The 18,770-nt window shown below is 38.1% G+C and overlaps 3 protein-coding genes across 4 annotated transcripts; all 3 read left to right on the plus strand.

Annotated features, from left to right (window-relative positions):
* Nucleotides 1–12: 12 nt before the first annotated feature.
* Nucleotides 13–4,926, plus strand: LOC122973284. 2 transcript variants are annotated; one of them, XM_044340690.1, is made up of 6 exons: nucleotides 13–74; nucleotides 3,356–3,700; nucleotides 3,832–3,888; nucleotides 3,979–4,089; nucleotides 4,209–4,243; nucleotides 4,713–4,926. In XM_044340690.1, the coding sequence occupies exons 1-6, from the start codon at nucleotides 29–31 to the stop codon at nucleotides 4,830–4,832; spliced, it is 714 nt and encodes a 237-aa protein (XP_044196625.1). In that variant the 5' UTR covers nucleotides 13–28; the 3' UTR covers nucleotides 4,833–4,926. The 2 variants fall into 2 exon arrangements, with proteins under 2 accessions (XP_044196625.1, XP_044196624.1); XM_044340689.1 differs by lacking the exon at nucleotides 13–74 and adding an exon at nucleotides 3,146–3,261.
* A 4,640-nt stretch (nucleotides 4,927–9,566) lies between these two features.
* LOC122973289 lies at nucleotides 9,567–12,710 on the plus strand. Its single transcript, XM_044340699.1, has 6 exons — nucleotides 9,567–11,099; nucleotides 11,240–11,578; nucleotides 11,713–11,757; nucleotides 11,870–11,986; nucleotides 12,162–12,193; nucleotides 12,345–12,710. Exons 1-6 carry the CDS (start codon nucleotides 11,054–11,056, stop codon nucleotides 12,444–12,446), a joined length of 681 nt encoding a protein of 226 aa, XP_044196634.1. The 5' UTR covers nucleotides 9,567–11,053; the 3' UTR covers nucleotides 12,447–12,710.
* Nucleotides 12,711–15,357: 2,647 nt separating this feature from the next.
* LOC122973282 lies at nucleotides 15,358–16,978 on the plus strand. The gene is made up of 6 exons (XM_044340688.1): nucleotides 15,358–15,577; nucleotides 15,718–16,056; nucleotides 16,191–16,235; nucleotides 16,348–16,455; nucleotides 16,604–16,638; nucleotides 16,757–16,978. The coding sequence occupies exons 1-6, from the start codon at nucleotides 15,532–15,534 to the stop codon at nucleotides 16,910–16,912; spliced, it is 729 nt and encodes a 242-aa protein (XP_044196623.1). The 5' UTR covers nucleotides 15,358–15,531; the 3' UTR covers nucleotides 16,913–16,978.
* The last annotated feature ends 1,792 nt before the right edge of the window (nucleotides 16,979–18,770 follow it).

Consider the following 18,770-nt stretch of genomic DNA (forward strand, 5'->3'; position numbering starts at 1 on the left):
CCCATGCTGAGACACAGTTATACGCACAATGAAGAGCTTCACCTTAATAACAGCATTACTTCTCTGCAGCCTCAGTAAGTACCAGTATTAAATTATTCTGAGCACAAAATGTAAAACAAACCTCTATTTCATCCAGTAAACCACCAGGATTTAAACTTGCAAATTAGTAAGTGTTGAATTCATTTAGATGTACTGTTGTTGCTTTATCAGCTGAAGATTAAATCTCTTGTTGTCTCTGCTGTGTGTTTCAGGCTGGATCTCTGTCTCAGTTTCTGAGCCTCACATTGTGGAGGTCCAGCCTGGTGGAGAAGTCACACTGCAGTGCTCCAACATTTCCAGAGCTCCAACTCAGACAGACTGGTTCAGAGTGGTCAACAGAACCAAAGCCAGCTGTATCTCCTCTATGTACGAGTCTGGAGACAAAGCTTCACTCTGTGATGGATTTCAGAACGGAAAATTTGAAATGCTTTCCAACATTTCAACTGTCTTTCTTAAAATCAAGCGAGTGGATTTATCTGACTCTGGGCTGTATTTCTGTGGATTTTACATCAACACACACACTGTCATTGCCGATGTAACAGAGTTAAGCGTTCAAGGTAAGATTGTGGTCATGTCTTATCTCTTTCAGTTGACTGTTTCTCATCATATTTAGAGTCAATTTTTTTATCACAGTATGGCGTGAAAACAGGAAACCAATATGTGTCAGATCATTTTATCCCCATCTTTTTTAAGGTAATGGTGATTATGATGATTCTGAGTCTGATGATGAAGAACATTTTAAGTCTAAAAGTAAGATTCTCCTTCCTTCTCTCAAGATTTTCACACTGTGCATGTTACAACGGAACCAGTAATTTGAATATTTACAACATCTTAAGCCACCAGACTAAAGAAACAAAGTCTAATCATTTTTTCTTGTAGAAGAGTGTGATGGGAGAACAGTCCTGATGAGTGTGGTCCTGGGTGTTGTGATTCTCTTGTTCACTATAGTCCTCATTGTTCTGGCTGTTAAAATCAGGAAACTTCAGACAGGTACAGCTGGATAAAATCTGCTACACAACAACAAATACAAGGGTTCTTTTAATGATTGTGAACTAATCAAACTCTGGCATTTTGTCTTTTGTCATTTAGCGGCTAAAGAAGAAAGGCAGCCAGGAAGAAAGAAGGTGAACTGACTATTTAACTATTAATGATCTTTGTCTCACTGTGCAGCAGGTGACAAATTGCAGTCAGGCAGGCATTCATCAAATGACGCATAAGCTTTAATTAAGCTGGATTGCTATTAGACCTGATGGAGAGCAAAATGTTGTTGGATCTACAGCTCAACCTCCTTCCTAACAGTCTCTGATGTGACATTATAAATATACTACAAACAGTTAGAAAATAAGTGCTCACAGATGTAGTGGTGATGGTTCTATTTTTGAACTGCAGTCATTATTGCTGATATTTTATGTTGGTGTGAACAAATATTGAACTTTGGTTTAAATCATTTATCGGTGTTTTAATTTTTTAAATAACCCTGACAAAGCTATGATGAATCCTTACTTTAAGTTAGTTGGTGCAAAGCAGTGTAGGTGTATAGTATGTGACTGAAACACCAGATTTAGCCTTCAGCCAAGTCCTGAAAAACACTTTTGCTACCAGTGTTGTCTACAAGAACCATGGACCAGTACAGATTCTGTGTTGGTTCCTGAAAATCTTAGCTATGATATGTGAGATACAGTATGTGACTCAAATTCTCTGATTTACAGGATTTGGGCTCTGATGAGCTGAACTCTTCAATGCTGAGATTCCTTCCAAAAACAATAAGAAGCAGGAGGCCAGCAGCAGAGAGAGAGGAGGAAACTCATGTTGTTTATGCTGCCACCAGATAAACTCAGGAAACATCTGGAACTGCAGCTCAGAGTGGAAATTATGCTTTATTACATTTATCTACTGTTGTGCTTTTGTGTGTGGGCAGTGGGTGAGGCGTCACCAACAAAAAATAAAATGTTCATAATGTTTTCATACTCAAGCTGTGGTTGTGTTTTCCTGCTCATGTTTCTTATTTTTTCTGCCTTTTTGTCTGAAAAAAAGAGCATGTATGATGTGTGATGGAGGAGGAGTCAGAAAGAACATATATTACTGTCAAACATGCACAAGGAAGTCAAATCGAGGGGTCTGTCAGGGGGAGGAGTGAGGGAGGTACACATCACTTGTTTGACAGGAAGAGACAGCACAGTGTGGTCTGAGTGTAAATGAGGTGAAGATCATGAGACCTCTAGAGTCAAAGCTTTGTCAGAAAGTAGAAAAGGAAGCATCGAAAACTGACCTACTTAACTAGCTGCTAAATTTAAACTTTTTGGGAAAAAAAGACAATATAATAAAGTAGCACTCTGATGGAAAACACTGTTGTCTACGAGTCAAGAGTCAGTCATGACCACAGACATCAAATGCCTTCCTGTTCTACTACTTTCCAGCCACCAGGTTCCTAATGTTGAGAGGTGTTCACTGAATTAGTTACACCAGAGCACAAGGGAGCAAGCTGGAGTAAGTCACTGGTATTCTTATAATCAAGACCACGAAGAGCAGGATAAAGTGCTTTATGCTAAATGCTAAATGGTACTTTGTAATCATCCTATTGCTGTTGAGATATTTCAGATTGGATCACAGCGGTGGACGGACTGACCAATCAACCAACACTGCCCTCCCTCTAATAAGAAACATGAGTCACACAGTAATCAACAATAGTTCAAGCACAAGAGGATCTCAGTTCTAATGATGGACAGCCAGACTAAGACTCTAATCTGTGCCACTGGGTCTTCAACATCGTCTTTGATGAGCAGCTCGCTTCCACTTCCAAACAATATCTCCCCACAGGAGGCCACAGCACATTAGTTCCAGCATCAGAGGAGATCAGGTTCATTTTCTCAAAATCATAAACACAGATCTGTGATGGAGACTGTGCTGTGGAGACATGTTTAGACTGAAAGATCCGTGTCTGAACCAGTAAACTCTGCGTTCTCCATCACAGGTTCCAGTTTGGACTGTGCAGTTGAAAGTCACAGAACCTGAGGTTGGCTTCTAATTCTCTAAATTCTTTGAAGCATCTGGTACAGGTATTTGGTGGTGAGCGATTGGAGCTTTCTAGCATGAAGTATTCAATACTCCGCCCCTTTACAATGAAACCCCCTTACAGTGACATAAAGTGTCCATGCTGAGACACAGTTATACGCACAATGAAGAGCTTCACCTTAGAAACAGCATTACTTCTCTGCAGCCTTAGTAAGTACCAGTAGTGCTGAATTCATTTAGATGTACTGTTGTTGCTTTATCAGCTGAAGATTAAATCTCTTGTTGTCTCTGCTGTGTGTTTCAGGCTGGATCTCTGTCTCAGTTTCTGAGCCTCAGACTGTGGAGGTCCAGCCAGGTGAAAAAGTCACACTGCAGTGCTCCAACATCTCCAAAGCTCCATCTATGACAGAATGGTTCAGAGTGGTCAACAGAACCAAAGCCAGCTGTATCTCCTCTATGCACGGGTCTGCAGACAAAGCTTCACTCTGTGATGGATTTCAGAACGGAAAATTTGAAATGCATTCCAACATTTCAACTGTCTTTCTTAAAATCAAGCGAGTGGATTTATCTGACTCTGGGCTGTATTTATGTGGATTTTACATCAACTTACACACAGTCATTGCCGATGTAAAAGAGTTAAGCGTTCAAGGTAAGATTGTGGTCATGTCTTATCTCTTTCAGTTTCTCATCATATTTAGAGTCAATTTTTTTTTATCACAGTATGGCGTGAAAACAGGAAACCAATATGTGTCAGATCATTTTATCCCCATCTATTTAGAGGTAATGGTGATTCTGATGATTCTGAGTCTGATGATGAAGAGCATTTTAAGTCTAAAAGTAAGATTCTCCTTCCTTCTCTCAAGATTTTGTCATTGTGCATGCTACCACCAGACTAAAGAAACAAAGTCTAATCATTTTTTCTTGTAGAAGAGTGTGATGGGAGAACAGTCCTGATGAGTGTGGTCCTGGGTGTTGTGATTCTCTTGTTCACTATAGTCCTCATTGTTCTGGCTGTTAAAATCAGGAAACTTAAAACAGGTACAGCTAGTTTATCATTTGTAGCACACCGTCTTGTAAATTGTGTCAACATGAGGAACAAATCCAAAGTATATAGAGTGATAATTAAGTATTCAGACTGACTGTCTTTTGTCATTTAGCTGCCAATAAAGAACCACAGCCAGAAAGAAACAAGGTGAGCCAAAACTTCACATTTATTATATAAACTCTACACATGATAAGTGTGTTAGTAATCTTTACAAACACGCAGTCATAATAGCCTTTTTTCATCTAAACTAAAATGAACCCTGTTAATTTAGACTTTTAAACTCTAATTTCAACTGTAATCTTCTTTAATCTGGCAGTTTAGGTTCATTGACATGAAAAGTGAGCAAAATTTGTGATTTTCGTCAGCATATGGCATACTCAAAACGTCAGCCAAATGCTAGCGGTAGCCACACTTTTCCCCTTCTTTCCCACAGTGATTTTGATCGTTGAAATGCTTCATCATTTCAACTAGAAGATATTTCCCCAAGAGAGAGAAAATTGGGCCTTTCTGCTGTGCCTTTATAACCATACTAGCTAGAAGCATTTACTTGTCTGAGGTATGGCTACAAACAAACTGTTACAAAATAGTGATTTAATGGTAAAAATGTGATTTACAGAATCTGGGTTCAGATGACCTGAACTACGCAGCGCTGAGTTTCCAGCCGAAACCAAAGAGAAACCGCCGGCCTGCATCCGAAAGAGAGGAGCTAGGTGTTGTTTATGCTGCCACCAGATAAACTCAGGAAACATCTGGAACTGCAGCTCAGAGTGGAAATTATACTTTATTACATTTATCTGCTGCTGTGCTTTTGTGTGTGGGCAGTGGGTGAGGCGTCACCAACAAAAAATAAAATGTTCATAATGTTTCTGTACTCAAACTGTGGTTGTGTTTTCCTGCTCATGTTTCTTCTTCTCTGTCTCTCTCAGTCAAAGTCGCTCTTATTTTTTCTGCCTTTTTGTCTGAAAAAAAGAGCATGTATGATGTGTGATGGAGGAGGAGTCAGAAAGAACATTTATTACTGTCAAACATGCACAAGGAAGTCAAATCGAGGGGTCTGTCAGGGGGAGGAGTGAGGGAGGTACATATCACTTGTTTGACAGGAAGAGACAGCACAGTGTGGTCTGAGTGTAAATGAGGTGAAGATCATGAGGCCTCTAGAGTCAAAGCTTTGTCAGAGAGTAGAAAAGGAAGCATCAAAAAATATCTGGGACAAAATTAAACTAGTGGGAAAAAAAGACAATAGAATAAAGCAGCACTCTGATGGAAAACACTGTTGTCTACGAGTCAAGAGTCAGTCATGACCACAGACATTAAATGCCTTCCTGTTCTCATACAAGAATAATGCTTCGTTAATCTCTTCTGACATTGTCAAATCACTCCACTCTCATTAATTTACACGTTCTCACTTAACTACTTTACTGTCACACACTACATCAACATCTGCCTTTAAAACAAAGAGGCCATTTATATCTAGTGACTACAGAAACAGAAACCCTGTGCCTCCTTTTCTGTTTCCACAATTACTTTTTATATGAACAGATTACTACAAAAGGACTAAAGAAGAAGTGGAGAATGGTACAAAAATTTGAAAAAGTATCTGTGGGTGTCAGCAGGGAAGATTTCAGCAACAAGAAAACTCCAAGAAGTTGCTGTGTTTTTTTTAAATCGGCATTCTTGTATTCTTGTGAATGAACAGTTTAATAAGATTATTATAATGGGAGCTGGTCCCTGCAAGTGATCATAGGACACATGATATCAGTCCCACTGAACCTTCGAATCAACCCAAACATCCTTAAAAAGCAGCTTCAAGCATAAACCAATCTCATTTCATATGTTATACTAGACTGTTATGGATCAGGTGAGGATGCTTTCAGTTATACTGCGTCTGCATAAAACTGCAGGAGTCGCTGAGGATGTCTTTATGCATCTGCAATTCTATGAGGAAACTTTTGTGTCAAGTTGCATCTGACGCAGATATAATGTGGTATCATAATATTTTGAGTCTTCTAGCGCCACCTTTCCAGTGAGTTCAAATTTCTAAGTTTTTGTTACTGGGTTTGCGAAACGCTAAAATTTGCACAAAGGTGTTGCATTGCACTTGCAGGTCTGTGTTAGCGGCAGGAAGAAAAACAAAAACAACCTGCCTCTCTTACCACCTTTATAGGAGCTCAGTATTAGAAACTATACTGGCAGTGACACAATTATCCACAACGAAGAGCTTTACCTTAATTCTCTGCAGCATCAGTAAGTACTGCCACTACATTTCTCTCAACTTCATTGCTGCCAGAATTTAATGGTTTTTGCTCATTATTCAATTTATTAAGAGGTTTTGTTTTTCTTCCTATAACAACTAAATCTCTTGTTGTCTCTGCTGTGTGTTTCAGGCTGGATCTCTGTCTCACTTTCTGAGTCTCACACTGTGGAGGTCCAGTCTGGTGAAAACGTCACACTGCAGTGCACCAACATTTCCAACATCCAATCAAAGACAACCTGGTTCAGACTGGTCAACAGAACCAAAGCCAGCTGTATCTCAACTATGTACAGCTCTAAAACTGTTCAATACTGTGATGGATTTCAAAATGGAAAATTTCAAATGAGCTCCAACATTTCCACAGTCTCTCTCAACATTAAGGAAGTGGATTTATCTGACTCAGGGGTTTATTTCTGTGGATTTTACATTAACGGACAGACAGTTTTAAGTGTCATACATTTAAATGTTGAAGGTAAGATGTTATGAAATTTATATTCTTCTCTTATGTCTTTCTATATGTGGCTATTTAATTATTGTCAAAACAAGATATTGATGCACATTTTTAATACAAAATAACAATAAAATGTATCTTCATTTCATTAAAAGGCAGTGATGATGAATCACATGATGACGACACATCTAAAAGTAAGATTTGCAGATGTAGAAATGCAGATTGTCAAACATTTGAAAATGAAACATCTCTGCTTGATTTGTTTTTCATCTCAAGTCACTTCTGGTAGTAATTTAGTCTGATTTAATGATCTTTCTTGTAGAATGTGAGTGTGAGTCTGATGGAATAACAAAGTTGACGAGTGTGATCCTGGCTGGTCTGACTGTTTTCCTTGTAATGGTCATCATTGGTCTGCTGGTTAAAGTCAGGAAACTTAAGACAGGTACTTTATGAGAATTACTCAAACTAAACACTTATGGAAATGTTCAATAGTGTCAGTATGATGAAAAAATAGAACATTTCTTGTAGCCAAAATGTGATGACAGCAAACTTTCTATTAACTGATCAGATGTATTGTCTCTGTCACTCAGCTGCCACTTAAGAGCAGAATTCACTAGTGAACAAGGTAAATCCACTTTTGTGTTTGATCATTTCAAAGGTTGTAGAATCATCACAAGTCAATAGTGTTTTTCTCACAAACTCAGCTATTTGACATGTAGAACTGCATGTACTTTTATTTACAGAATCTGGACTCTGATCAGCTGAAGGACACAGCACTGACTTTGTATTCAACAACAATAAGAAGCAGGAGGCCTGCATCACAGAGAGAAGTGGACACTCATGTTATTTATGCTGCCAGCAGACAGACAAGAAGAAACAACAGCAACAGCTCAGAGTGAAATTAATGCTTCATTAATCTGCTGCTGGAGTATTGTGAGGGTAGCGATACACACCATCAACTTATCCAAAAATGATGTCAAATCATCTAAACAAGTTTGATTCATACAAAATTGTGTTGTGTGTTGTTGAGTTAAGCACCTGATGAAAATCATTTTTAATTCTTTAATGTATTGTTTGTGTGTGTTTTGTTATTTCTGCAAATAAATAAAGTGAGCTAAATGTTTTCATTCTCATCTCTCTCAAAGTCTCTTTCTTGATTATTTTATCTGCCTCAGATGGAGATCTGACAGCAAAACAATATGATTGGTGTTTGAGGGAGGAGGAGCCAGTAAGGACATTGATGACTGTCCACATTCTCTTATAGAGAGAGTTACATGCAACAGTGGAGGAGTGAGTGAGGTACACATAATATCACAGTGTAGTCAGAGAACAACTGACCTGAAAGTCAAGAGACCTGTTCAGTCAAAACTGTGTATTTAACTGTGTAGTTAACTGTGTAGTTAACTGTGTAGTTAACTGTGTGACTTTCTGCTGTCAAGTAGACTAAATGATCAGCTTCTACAGAACATTTATAAAAACCTTTTTGCAAAACTTACAACCATCAAAGTGAAAACTGGATATTTAAACTGATGTTGATGTACTAAATGTCTGAATTCAAATATGTATTTTAAAAGGTCGTATTTATAAATATAATTATATGTGGCTCCCACCTGCCCCTTGTTGCACTTTACACTGTGGTGACAAACAGCCCTGTCTGTATTAGTGACATATCTGTATATGTGTCTTAACACTTCTGACAAACTTGCACCACTGTTTTATCTTCACATGATCTATAAGCAACTTGTGACACAGTTTGACACTGACAGCCTCATGTGAAAACATTCACTCTGCTCCAGACTGTACATCAGTGTTTCTCTCTACTTGGGCAGCCTGTCCAGATAGATTAAGACCTGTCCAGATAGATTAAGACCTGTCCAGATAGATATCAGATATCAGTTAGAGAATACTAACTGGAAACAGTGACCTGTATTTCTGTATTTTGATTCTCTCGTGCTTCTTTCTCTCTTGCTCTCAGTCTCAGTGTCTTTTTATCTTGTTTGTCTTCATCTTATTCTTCAGACAGAAAAAAGAAAAAAGGTGAGAACTTGTGTTGCCAGCAGATAAACTCAGAGAGGAACTGATGCTTTATCACAGTAATCTGATGTGTGTTTGTGTGTGGGCAGTGGGTGGAAGGAGTCACTGTGAAAAAATGATCAATAAATTAAAAGTTTGCATTTTATTGCTTGTGTTTCTTTCAATCCTTCTCTGTTAAAGTCTTTCTTATTCTGTCTGCCTCTGATCTTAATCTGAGAGAAACGACAGCATGTTAGCAGTATAGTAACTGTGTTTGCATTCATATGCATATGTGGGGGGCATTTGAAAAACAGTAACACTGACACTAAAATGAGAATTGCTGGTCCACCTTCAAAGTCAGTCCACCTTAAGTGAGTTTGGTCAAGTTAAGCTAACGTGTTGTTGCTAACTTCGGGGCTAACCCCCTTCGATAGATGAGTATTTTCTTTGTCTTGAGGAGCTGCTGCATTTAGTAACTGACACACAGTCTGTACTGTACATTTACTGCTACATTGACAACTTACTGCTAAACTTTTCCTCTGCTCGCTCGCGTTCACGTCATGTTTCTGCCGCTTGCTGTCTGCGCTCACGCTCACGCAACTACACACGCACATTTACACACACACACACACGCACACACACACTACCTTATTCCTTAACGGAGCTACGCTACTCTTGTACCTTTCACGTAGATGTCCTTTGAAGAATGAAGAGAGGGAGGATGACTAAAGAAAATCCACAATAACGTAGGGTGTTATTGTGCTCGCACAGTGTGCGAGTGAAAATCATGAGTCGCTCGTTTATCTGAAATTTTAGCAGCGGCGCTCATAATTTTACTGATGAATGAATATAGAGGAAACACTGATGATGCCTCTGAACTCACAAATCTGTGAGAAAGTCTAAAAAGAAAAAGTGACACTGGCCTTGTTGCTTTGCTCGTGAGGATAAAACACAATCTGCAGCTGTATTTGTACAGATGTTTTGGAGAAACAAAGTGTAGAAATAACCAGCAGACGACAAACAGCAACAGTAAAGTCTAAACCACAGGAAGACTGGTTTTCAGCCATAACCACAAACATCCAAGTCTAGTTAAAAGTTACCAGTATATATCAACTCCTGACAATATTTCACTACTCCACTCATTACTTTATACAAACTGACTAATTGACCTTCACAGTTTCTTTCACACTTGTTGAAATATACAAACTCATATTTACACAACCAGATATGAAGCATGTACTTTGTGAAATTTAGATGAAAGCGCTCGACAATAACGGGTCCTGAAAAATGTTCTCAGGATTTTCTTGCTCCCAATCTTTTTATTCTTTATTTCATTAGAACATGACTGACAATGTTTAGGCCACAGTTAGTTTCACAGGTTACAGAACAACAATATTAATGACAGTAAAAGAAGAAATGTTGAATGAGAATATTAAAAACAATTAAAAATGATAAGTGCACTCAAGGTTTGTATTCAGCTCTGAGAAGAAATCAGAGATAACAACAACATGGAGAGCATGTCAGCACTCACTGTTTAGTCTTGGAGCAGCTATAATGTGTAATGATATAATAGAAAAAACACAAACAGCAAGAAACTGGATATTGAGGTAAATATCTCAGTGTTTCCCCAATATTCATTCAGCAGCGCCACACTGCCGTAGTGTAGCTCTGTTTAGGAATAGGGCAGTGTGTAATGTGTGTGTGTGTGTGGTGAGTGTGTAAATGAGCGTGTGTACTTGAGCGAGTGCAGAGAGAGAGAGGCAGAAAAGTGACGGTGAATGCGAGCAGAGCAGATGAAAAGGTTAGCAGTAACTTGTCAGTCTGGCAGTAAATAAATAAATGCTGCAGCTTCTCAAGACAAAGAAAAGACTCGTCTTCCAAATCGTTGTCGTGGAAATGTGTCTTCTGAGTTTTTCATCAGCCATCACAACCCTTCACCCCCCACCGCCCCAAAGCAATCAACCTAGGGGAAACACTCTTATTCAATATATCTTTCTTCACTATATTGTATGTAATTTGGCTTGAAGATTATTTATTATTAAATCACATTGTCTGAAAAATAACTTTGTCTCGTTCTCATTGAGGCCAAACATCTGCATCAAGATGCTTTTCCTGAAAGCATTAATGTCAGTTTGAGGAACAAGACAAGCAACAAGAAAACAGCCCGCCTCTTTATGTTGAGATCAACCTTCCTGGGTCACACATCAAGTACGGACATTGCAGAGCTTCAGTCATACGCACCATGAAGACCTTTACCTTGATAACAGCTTTCATTCTCTGCAGCATCAGTAAGTACTGCCACTACATTTCTCTCAACTTCATTGATGCCAGAATTTAATGGTTTTTGCTCATTATTCAATTTATTAAGAGGTTTTGTTTTTCTTCCTATAACAACTAAATCTCTTGTTGTCTCTGCTGTGTGTTTCAGGCTGGATCTCTGTCTCACTTTCTGAGTCTCACACTGTGGAGGTCCAGTCTGGTGAAAACGTCACACTGCAGTGCACCACAACTTACAAAGGTTACACAACAATATCCTGGTTCAGACTGGTCAACAGAACCAAAGCCAGCTGTATCTCAACTATGATCAACTCTGAATCTGTTGAATACTGTGATGGATTTCAAAATGGAAAATTTCAAATGAGCTCCAACATTTCCACAGTCTCCCTCAACATTAAAGAAGTGGATTTATCTGACTCAGGGGTTTATTTCTGTGGATTTTACATTAGCGGACAGACATATTTAAGTGTCATACATTTAAATGTTGAAGGTAAGATGTTATGAAATTTATATTCTTCTCTTATGTCTTTCTATATGTGGCTATTTAATTATTGTCAGAACAAGATATTGATGCACATTTTTAAAGTAAAATAAAAATAAAATGTATCTTCATTTCATTAAAAGGCAGTGATGATGAATCATATGATGACATTGACAGAAAGTCTAAACGTAAGAGTCTCTTATAGATTTCATTGTGCAAAATTCATTTGTCCATTTTAATGTTCGTCATTTTTAGCTAGAAAAGGAGAAACAGTCTGATTAAAGATCTTTCTTGTGGCAGAGTCGGATGCAACAACAAAGCTGATGGGTGTGATCTTGGTGATCTTGGGCAGTCTGTTTGTTCTCCACACTACGGTCATCATTGGTCTGGTTGTTAAAAACAGAAAACTTCAGAGAGGTAATGTTTCGATCTTGTATTTGGTTTATAGTTTTTTTCACAAATTCTTTAAAGTTGTGTAAATATTTTGGAAGAATACTAAATTTCATGTTTGCCAAAAACGGAATAACAGTAAAGTTTTAGAATAATGACGGTCAATTAACTGATTAGATACATTGTCTCTTTCATTTGGCAGCTAATGAAGAAAAGAATCGACAACAGAGTGAGGTGAATCATGTTTTATCATTTACTTTACAAGTAAAGTTTGATACTTTACTTGTATTTGTTTTATAATTTAAGATCATGTCCAGCCATTGTTTTGTTTTTCTCTTCATTTCCACTTGTTAAGGTGACTGACTGTAAATACTTTTATTTACAGAATCTGGGCTCTGATGACCTGAACTATGCAGCAGTAACTTTCGGTCCAAAAGCAAAAAGAAGAGCGGTGGAGCCAAATGTTGTGTATGCTGCCACCAGATAGACTCAAGAAACAAGAAAAGCTCTTCAGAGGGGAACTGATGCTTTTTCATGTGAATCTGCACTTGTGTTTTTATGTGTTTTTGTGTGTTTGGTGGACAGGAGACCATCACTTTGGCAGAAAAAAAGATGCATAACAGTTGCATCTTCTTTCTAGTGCTGAGTTTTATTCCATATCGCTCTTGTAAAGATGTTATTACAGCACATCAATACAGAAACTTAAGCTTTAAATGTTGACTTAATATAGACTGTATGCACAGTACATACAGTATGTCGCAGTGTCTATAGTGGTACATGGAAGAAAATAGTCTACAGCTAACATCCAGGTGTGTTTTTTTAGCATGTAACATGTATTTATGCTCTCAGTCGTCCATCCTGCCACTTTCAAGTGTAACAAACAGTACTGTCTGTGTCAGTCTAAAAGAGACATCTCAACCACAGCAAGAATGGCCTTCAGCTCTGTACTATTTTCTCCAGTATGTTATTTTCACAATGTAGCAACAACCACAAAACACACCAAATAAAACTGCTACTACATTTTGTTTTTTCTGACTTCTGAAGAACTGTGTTGGTAAAAGATGCAGCACTTGAAGACATTGAAAAAACAGAGATTGCAGTGTGAGATACAGTATGTGACTCCAACTCTCTGATTTACAGTATTTGGGCTCAGATGAGCTGAACTCTTCAGTGCTGAGGTTCCTTCCAAAAACAATAAGAAGCAGGAGGCCAGCAGCAGAGAGAGAGGAGGAAACTCATGTTGTTTATGCTGCCACTAGATAGACTCAGGAAGCAACTGGAACTGCAGCTCTGATGCTTTATCATATTATTCTGTGGTTGTTCTCACATGTAGGTGGTGAATACAAGCAACCACAAAAATAAAAACTAGTTTGTATTTTCATGCTTGTGTTTTTCTTTTTCTTTTCTAAGCCAAAGTCTTTGTCTTTCTTATTTCATCTGTCTACAATCTTAATGTGACAATTAAAAGAGCAGAAAGGACACTGATGACGGTCAAACTTAGTTACAGAGAGAGTACGATAGGGAGGGTGAGTGACACATCACTTGTTTGACAGGAAGAGACAGCACAGTGTAGTCAGAGCACAACTGACCTGAAAGTCAAGAGACCTGTTCAGTCAAAACTGTGTATTTAACTGTGTAGTTAACTGTGTAGTTAACTGTGTGACTTTCTGCTGTCAAGTAGACTAAATGATCAGCTTCTACAGAACATTTATAAAAACCTTTTTGCAAAACTTACAAACATCAAAGTGAAAACTGGATATTTAAACTGATGTTGATGTACTAAATGTCTGAATTCAAATATGTATTTTAAAAGGTCGTATTTATAAATATAATTATATGTGGCTCCCACCTGCCCCTTGTTGCACTTTACACTGTGGTGACAAACAGCCCTGTCTGTATTAGTGACATATCTGTATATGTATCTTCACACTTCTGACAAACTTGCACCACTGTTTTATCTTCACATGATCTATAAGCAACTTGTGACACAGTTTGACACTGACAGCCTCATGTGAAAACATTCACTCTGCTCCAGACTGTACATCAGTGTTTCTCTCTACTTGAGCAGCCTGTCCAGATAGATTAAGACCTGTCCAGATAGATTAAGACCTGTCCAGGTATAGAAAATACAAATTGCATTTTTTTTCAATCAATGCACACAGATCCTCTCAAGACAAGGTGCATGTCAGGTGTGCGTGACACAGTGATTCATTTGGTACGTCAAATTCAAAGGAAGACTGGCAGCATCAAGTTTTTCTGAGGTACCATGTGGAGGAACTGGTTAAACACTCGTCCCTCTTTTTCCAGGTATCTGAAATAAAGTTCTGCTAATTGACACATGATTTTTTTAATTCACCTTGCAACAGTTCCCACATTCATGAATGTTTTAACCAGTATTTGTATAGGAATGATTCTGTCCTGAGCTTTTTGATCCATATAAGCAGTTGAAAACTGTAATATAAGTCATTTCTTTCTACTGTTGAGAAGGTACAAAAGTAATGTGATTACCATTTCAATGAGTAATAAGTAACGAGTCGTTGATATTTTCAAGAAACTTGTTGGCAGCTGCGTTGAGGAAGACTGAGTCCAGATCACAGTGAAGATGGACAGGAGCTGCATCTGCTGGGTCTTTGCTGTGATCTGTCATGTCTTCAACATGTACAGTGTTTCCTACAGGTTGAGAACTTACTTGTAGTGGTGGGTGGCGCGGCGTGTGATGGGCGGGTTCAGAAATAAACTAGTCAAACAAAGGTTTATGAATAACTATTGAGGCTCAGCGAAGTGATCTACTGCTGTGAATATGTATGAGTATGTAATGGAATCACAGATCTTCACATCCACTCACTAGAGCATATAAGTTTTTAAAAATTAAGTAAATCACAACACATGACCAGCATCTGTATTGTAAACCACTCAAGTCAACTGTCTGCAGCTGTAAACATAAAGAAAACTGCAAGTTCCTCACTTACAATGAGTAAGAATGTTAATTAAAGCTTCTAATACAGACACGTCAACAAAAGTGGTTGATAAAACCTGCATCTTTCATTCATCAGATGATTTTAAATTCCACTTGTCTTTATGTTGTTTCTATCTGGGCGTCTTTGTTTCCTCAATGTATCTGATGAGCAACTAGACATAAAGCACTTTGTTCTACACATGAAGACTATTATCTCATATTCTGCAGCTTGCACGCTGGTGTTCAGAGTGACCAGGAACTCTTTAAAATATTACATTTCCTGACACTTCTCAGATGTCTGACGTGGCCATTTTTATGGCATTTATGAGATTAATCCAGGCCATGTGAGTATTTAGTATAAGAAAATAACATGTGAATTCTATCATTCTTTAACTTTGGTTTGAACACTACGCAGCTAAAATAATCTTTAGGATAACCATCTCGTGTCTGTTCAGACGATCATTTGGCATCAACACTCGTTTTACAGAAAGCATTCATGTGGACAGTTTACGCAACTGTATGAGCAAGAAAAAATGGCCCCACCTCTTAAGTTGAGAGCACCCTTCCTGGAGCACAGTTTGATTACACACATTGCTGAGCTACAATCATACGCACCATGATGAACCTTACCTTGATAACAGCTTTCATTCTCTGCAGCATCAGTAAGTACTGCCACTACATTTCTCTCAACTTCATTGCTGCCACAATTTAATGGTTTTTGCTCATTATTCAATTTATTAAGAGGTTTTGTTTTTCTTCCTATAACAACTAAATCTCTTGTTGTCTCTGCTGTGTGTTTCAGGCTGGATCTCTGTCTCACTTTCTGAGTCTCACACTGTGGAGGTCCAGTCTGGTGAAAACGTCACACTGCAGTGCACCAAAATTTACAAAGGTCAAGCAACAATATCCTGGTTCAGACTGGTCAACAGAACCAAAGCCAGCTGTATCTCAACTATGATCAACTCTGAAACTGTTAAATACTGTGATGGAGTTCAAAATGGAAAATTTCAAATGAGCTCCAACATTTCCACAACCTCTCTCAACATTAAGGAAGTGGATTTATCTGACTCAGGGGTTTATTTCTGTGGATTTTACATTTACGGACAGATAGTTTTAAGTGTCATACATTTAAATGTTGAAGGTAAGATGTTATGAAATTTATATTCTTCTCTTATGTCTTTCTATAGGTGGCTATTTAATTATTGTCAGAACAAGAAATTGATGCACATTTTTAAAGCAAAATAAAAATAAAATGTATCTTCATTTCATTAAAAGGCAGTGATGATGAATCATATGATGACATTGGCAGAAAGTCTAAACGTAAGAGTCTCTTATAGATTTCATTGTTCAAAATTCATTTGTCCATTTTAATGTTCGTCATTTTTAGCTAGAAAAGGAGAAACAGTCTGATTAAAGATCTTTCTTGTGGCAGAGTCGGATGCAACAACAAAGTTGACGAGTGTGATCCTGGCTGGTCTGACTGTTTTCCTTGTAATGGTCATCATTGGTCTGCTGGTTAAAGTCAGGAAACTTAAGACAGGTACTTTATGAGAATTACTCAAACTAAACACTTATGGAAATGTTCAGTAGTGTCAGTATGATGAAAAAATAGAACATTTCTTGTAGCCAAAATGTGATGACAGCAAACTTTCTATTAACTGATCAGATGTATTGTCTCTGTCACTCAGCTGCCACTGAAGGGCAGAATTCACTAGTGAACAAGGTAAATCCACTTTTGTGTTTGATCATTTCAAAGGTTGTAGAATCATCACAAGTCAATAGTGTTTTTCTCACAAACTCAGCTATTTGACATGTAGAACTGCATGTACTTTTATTTACAGAATCTGGACTCTGATCAGCTGAAGGACACAGCACTGACTTTGTATTCAACAACAATAAGAAGCAGGAGGCCTGCATCACAGAGAGAAGTGGACACTCATGTTATTTATGCTGCCAGCAGACAGACAAGAAGAAACAACAGCAACAGCTCAGAGTGAAACTAATGCTTCATTAATCTGCTGCTGGAGTATTGTGAGGGTAGCGATACACACCATCAACTTATCCAAAAATGATGTCAAATCATCTAAACAAGTTTGATTCATACAAAATTGTGTTGTGTGTTGTTGAGTTAAGCACTTGATGAAAATCATTTTTAATTCTTTAATGTATTGTTTGTGTGTGTTTTGTTATTTGTGCAAATAAATAAAGTGAGCTAAATGTTTTCATTCTCATCTCTCTCAAAGTCTCTTTCTTGATTATTTTATCTGCCTCAGATGGAGATCTGACAGCAAAACAATATGATTGGTGTTTGATGGAGGAGGAGCCAGTAAGGACATTGATGACTGTCCACATTCTCTTATAGAGAGAATTAGATGCAACAGTGGAGGAGTGAGTGAGGTACACATAATATCACAGTGTAGTCAGAGCACAACTGACCTGAAAGTCAAGAGACCTGTTCAGTCAAAACTGTGTATTTAACTGTGTAGTTAACTGTGTAGTTAACTGTGTGACTTTCTGCTGTCAAGTAGACTAAATGATCAGCTTCTACAGAACATTTATAAAAACCTTTTTGCAAAACTTACAACCATCAAAGTGAAAACTGGATATTTAAACTGATGTTGATGTACTAAATGTCTGAATTCAAATATGTATTTTAAAAGGTCGTATTTCTAAATATAATTATATGTGGCTCCCACCTGCCCCTTGTTGCACTTTACACTGTGGTGACAAACAGCCCTGTCTGTATTAGTGACATATCTGTATATGTATCTTAACACTTCTGACAAACTTGCACCACTGTTTTATCTTCACATGATCTATAAGCAACTTGTGAAAAGATGCCTGACACAGTTTGACACTGACAGCCTCATGTGAAAACATTCACTCTGCTCCAGACTGTACATCAGTGTTTCTCTCTACTTTGGCAGCCTGTCCAGATAGATTAAGACCTGCCCAGATAGATATCAGATATCAGTTAGAGAATACTAACTGGAAACAGTGACCTGTATTTCTGTATTTTGATTCTCTCGTGCTTCTTTCTCTCTTGCTCTCAGTCTCAGTGTCTTTTTATCTTGTTTGTCTTCATCTTATTCTTCAGACAGAAAAAAGAAAAAAGGTGAGAACTTGTGCTGCCAGCAGATAAACTCAGAGAGGAACTGATGCTTTATCACAGTAATCTGATGTGTGTTAGTGTGTGGGCAGTGGGTGGAAGGAGTCACTGTGAAAAAATGATCAATAAATTAAAACTTTGCATTTTATTGCTTGTGTTCTTTCAATCCTTCTCTGTTAAAGTCTTTCTTATTCTGTCTGCCTCTGATCCTAATCTGAGAGAAACGAGAGCATGTTAGCAGTATAGTAACTGTGTTTGCATTCATATGCATATGTGGGGGGCATTTGAAAAACAGTAACACTGACACTAAAATGAGAATTGCTGGTCCACCTTCAAAGTCAGTCCACCTTAAGTGAGTTTGGTCAAGTTAAGCTAACGTGTTGTTGCTAACTTCGGGGCTAACCCCCTTCGATAGATGAGTATTTTCTTTGTCTTGAGGAGCTGCTGCATTTAGTAACTGACACACAGTCTGTACTGTATATTTACTGCTACATTGACAACTTACTGCTAAACTTTTCCTCTGCTCGCTCGCGTTCACGTCATGTTTCTGCCGCTTGCTGTCTGCGCTCACGCTTGCACAACTACACACGCCCATTTACACACACACACACACACACACACAGCCTTATTCCTTAACGGAGCTACGCTACTCTTGTACCTTTCACGTAGATGTCCTTTGAAGAACGAAGAGAGGGAGGATGACTAAAGAAAATCCACAATAACGTAGGGTGTTATTGTGCTCGCAC

Source organism: Thunnus albacares, chromosome 22 (genome assembly GCF_914725855.1).
Source record: "Thunnus albacares chromosome 22, fThuAlb1.1, whole genome shotgun sequence".
Taxonomy (NCBI): domain Eukaryota; kingdom Metazoa; phylum Chordata; class Actinopteri; order Scombriformes; family Scombridae; genus Thunnus; species Thunnus albacares.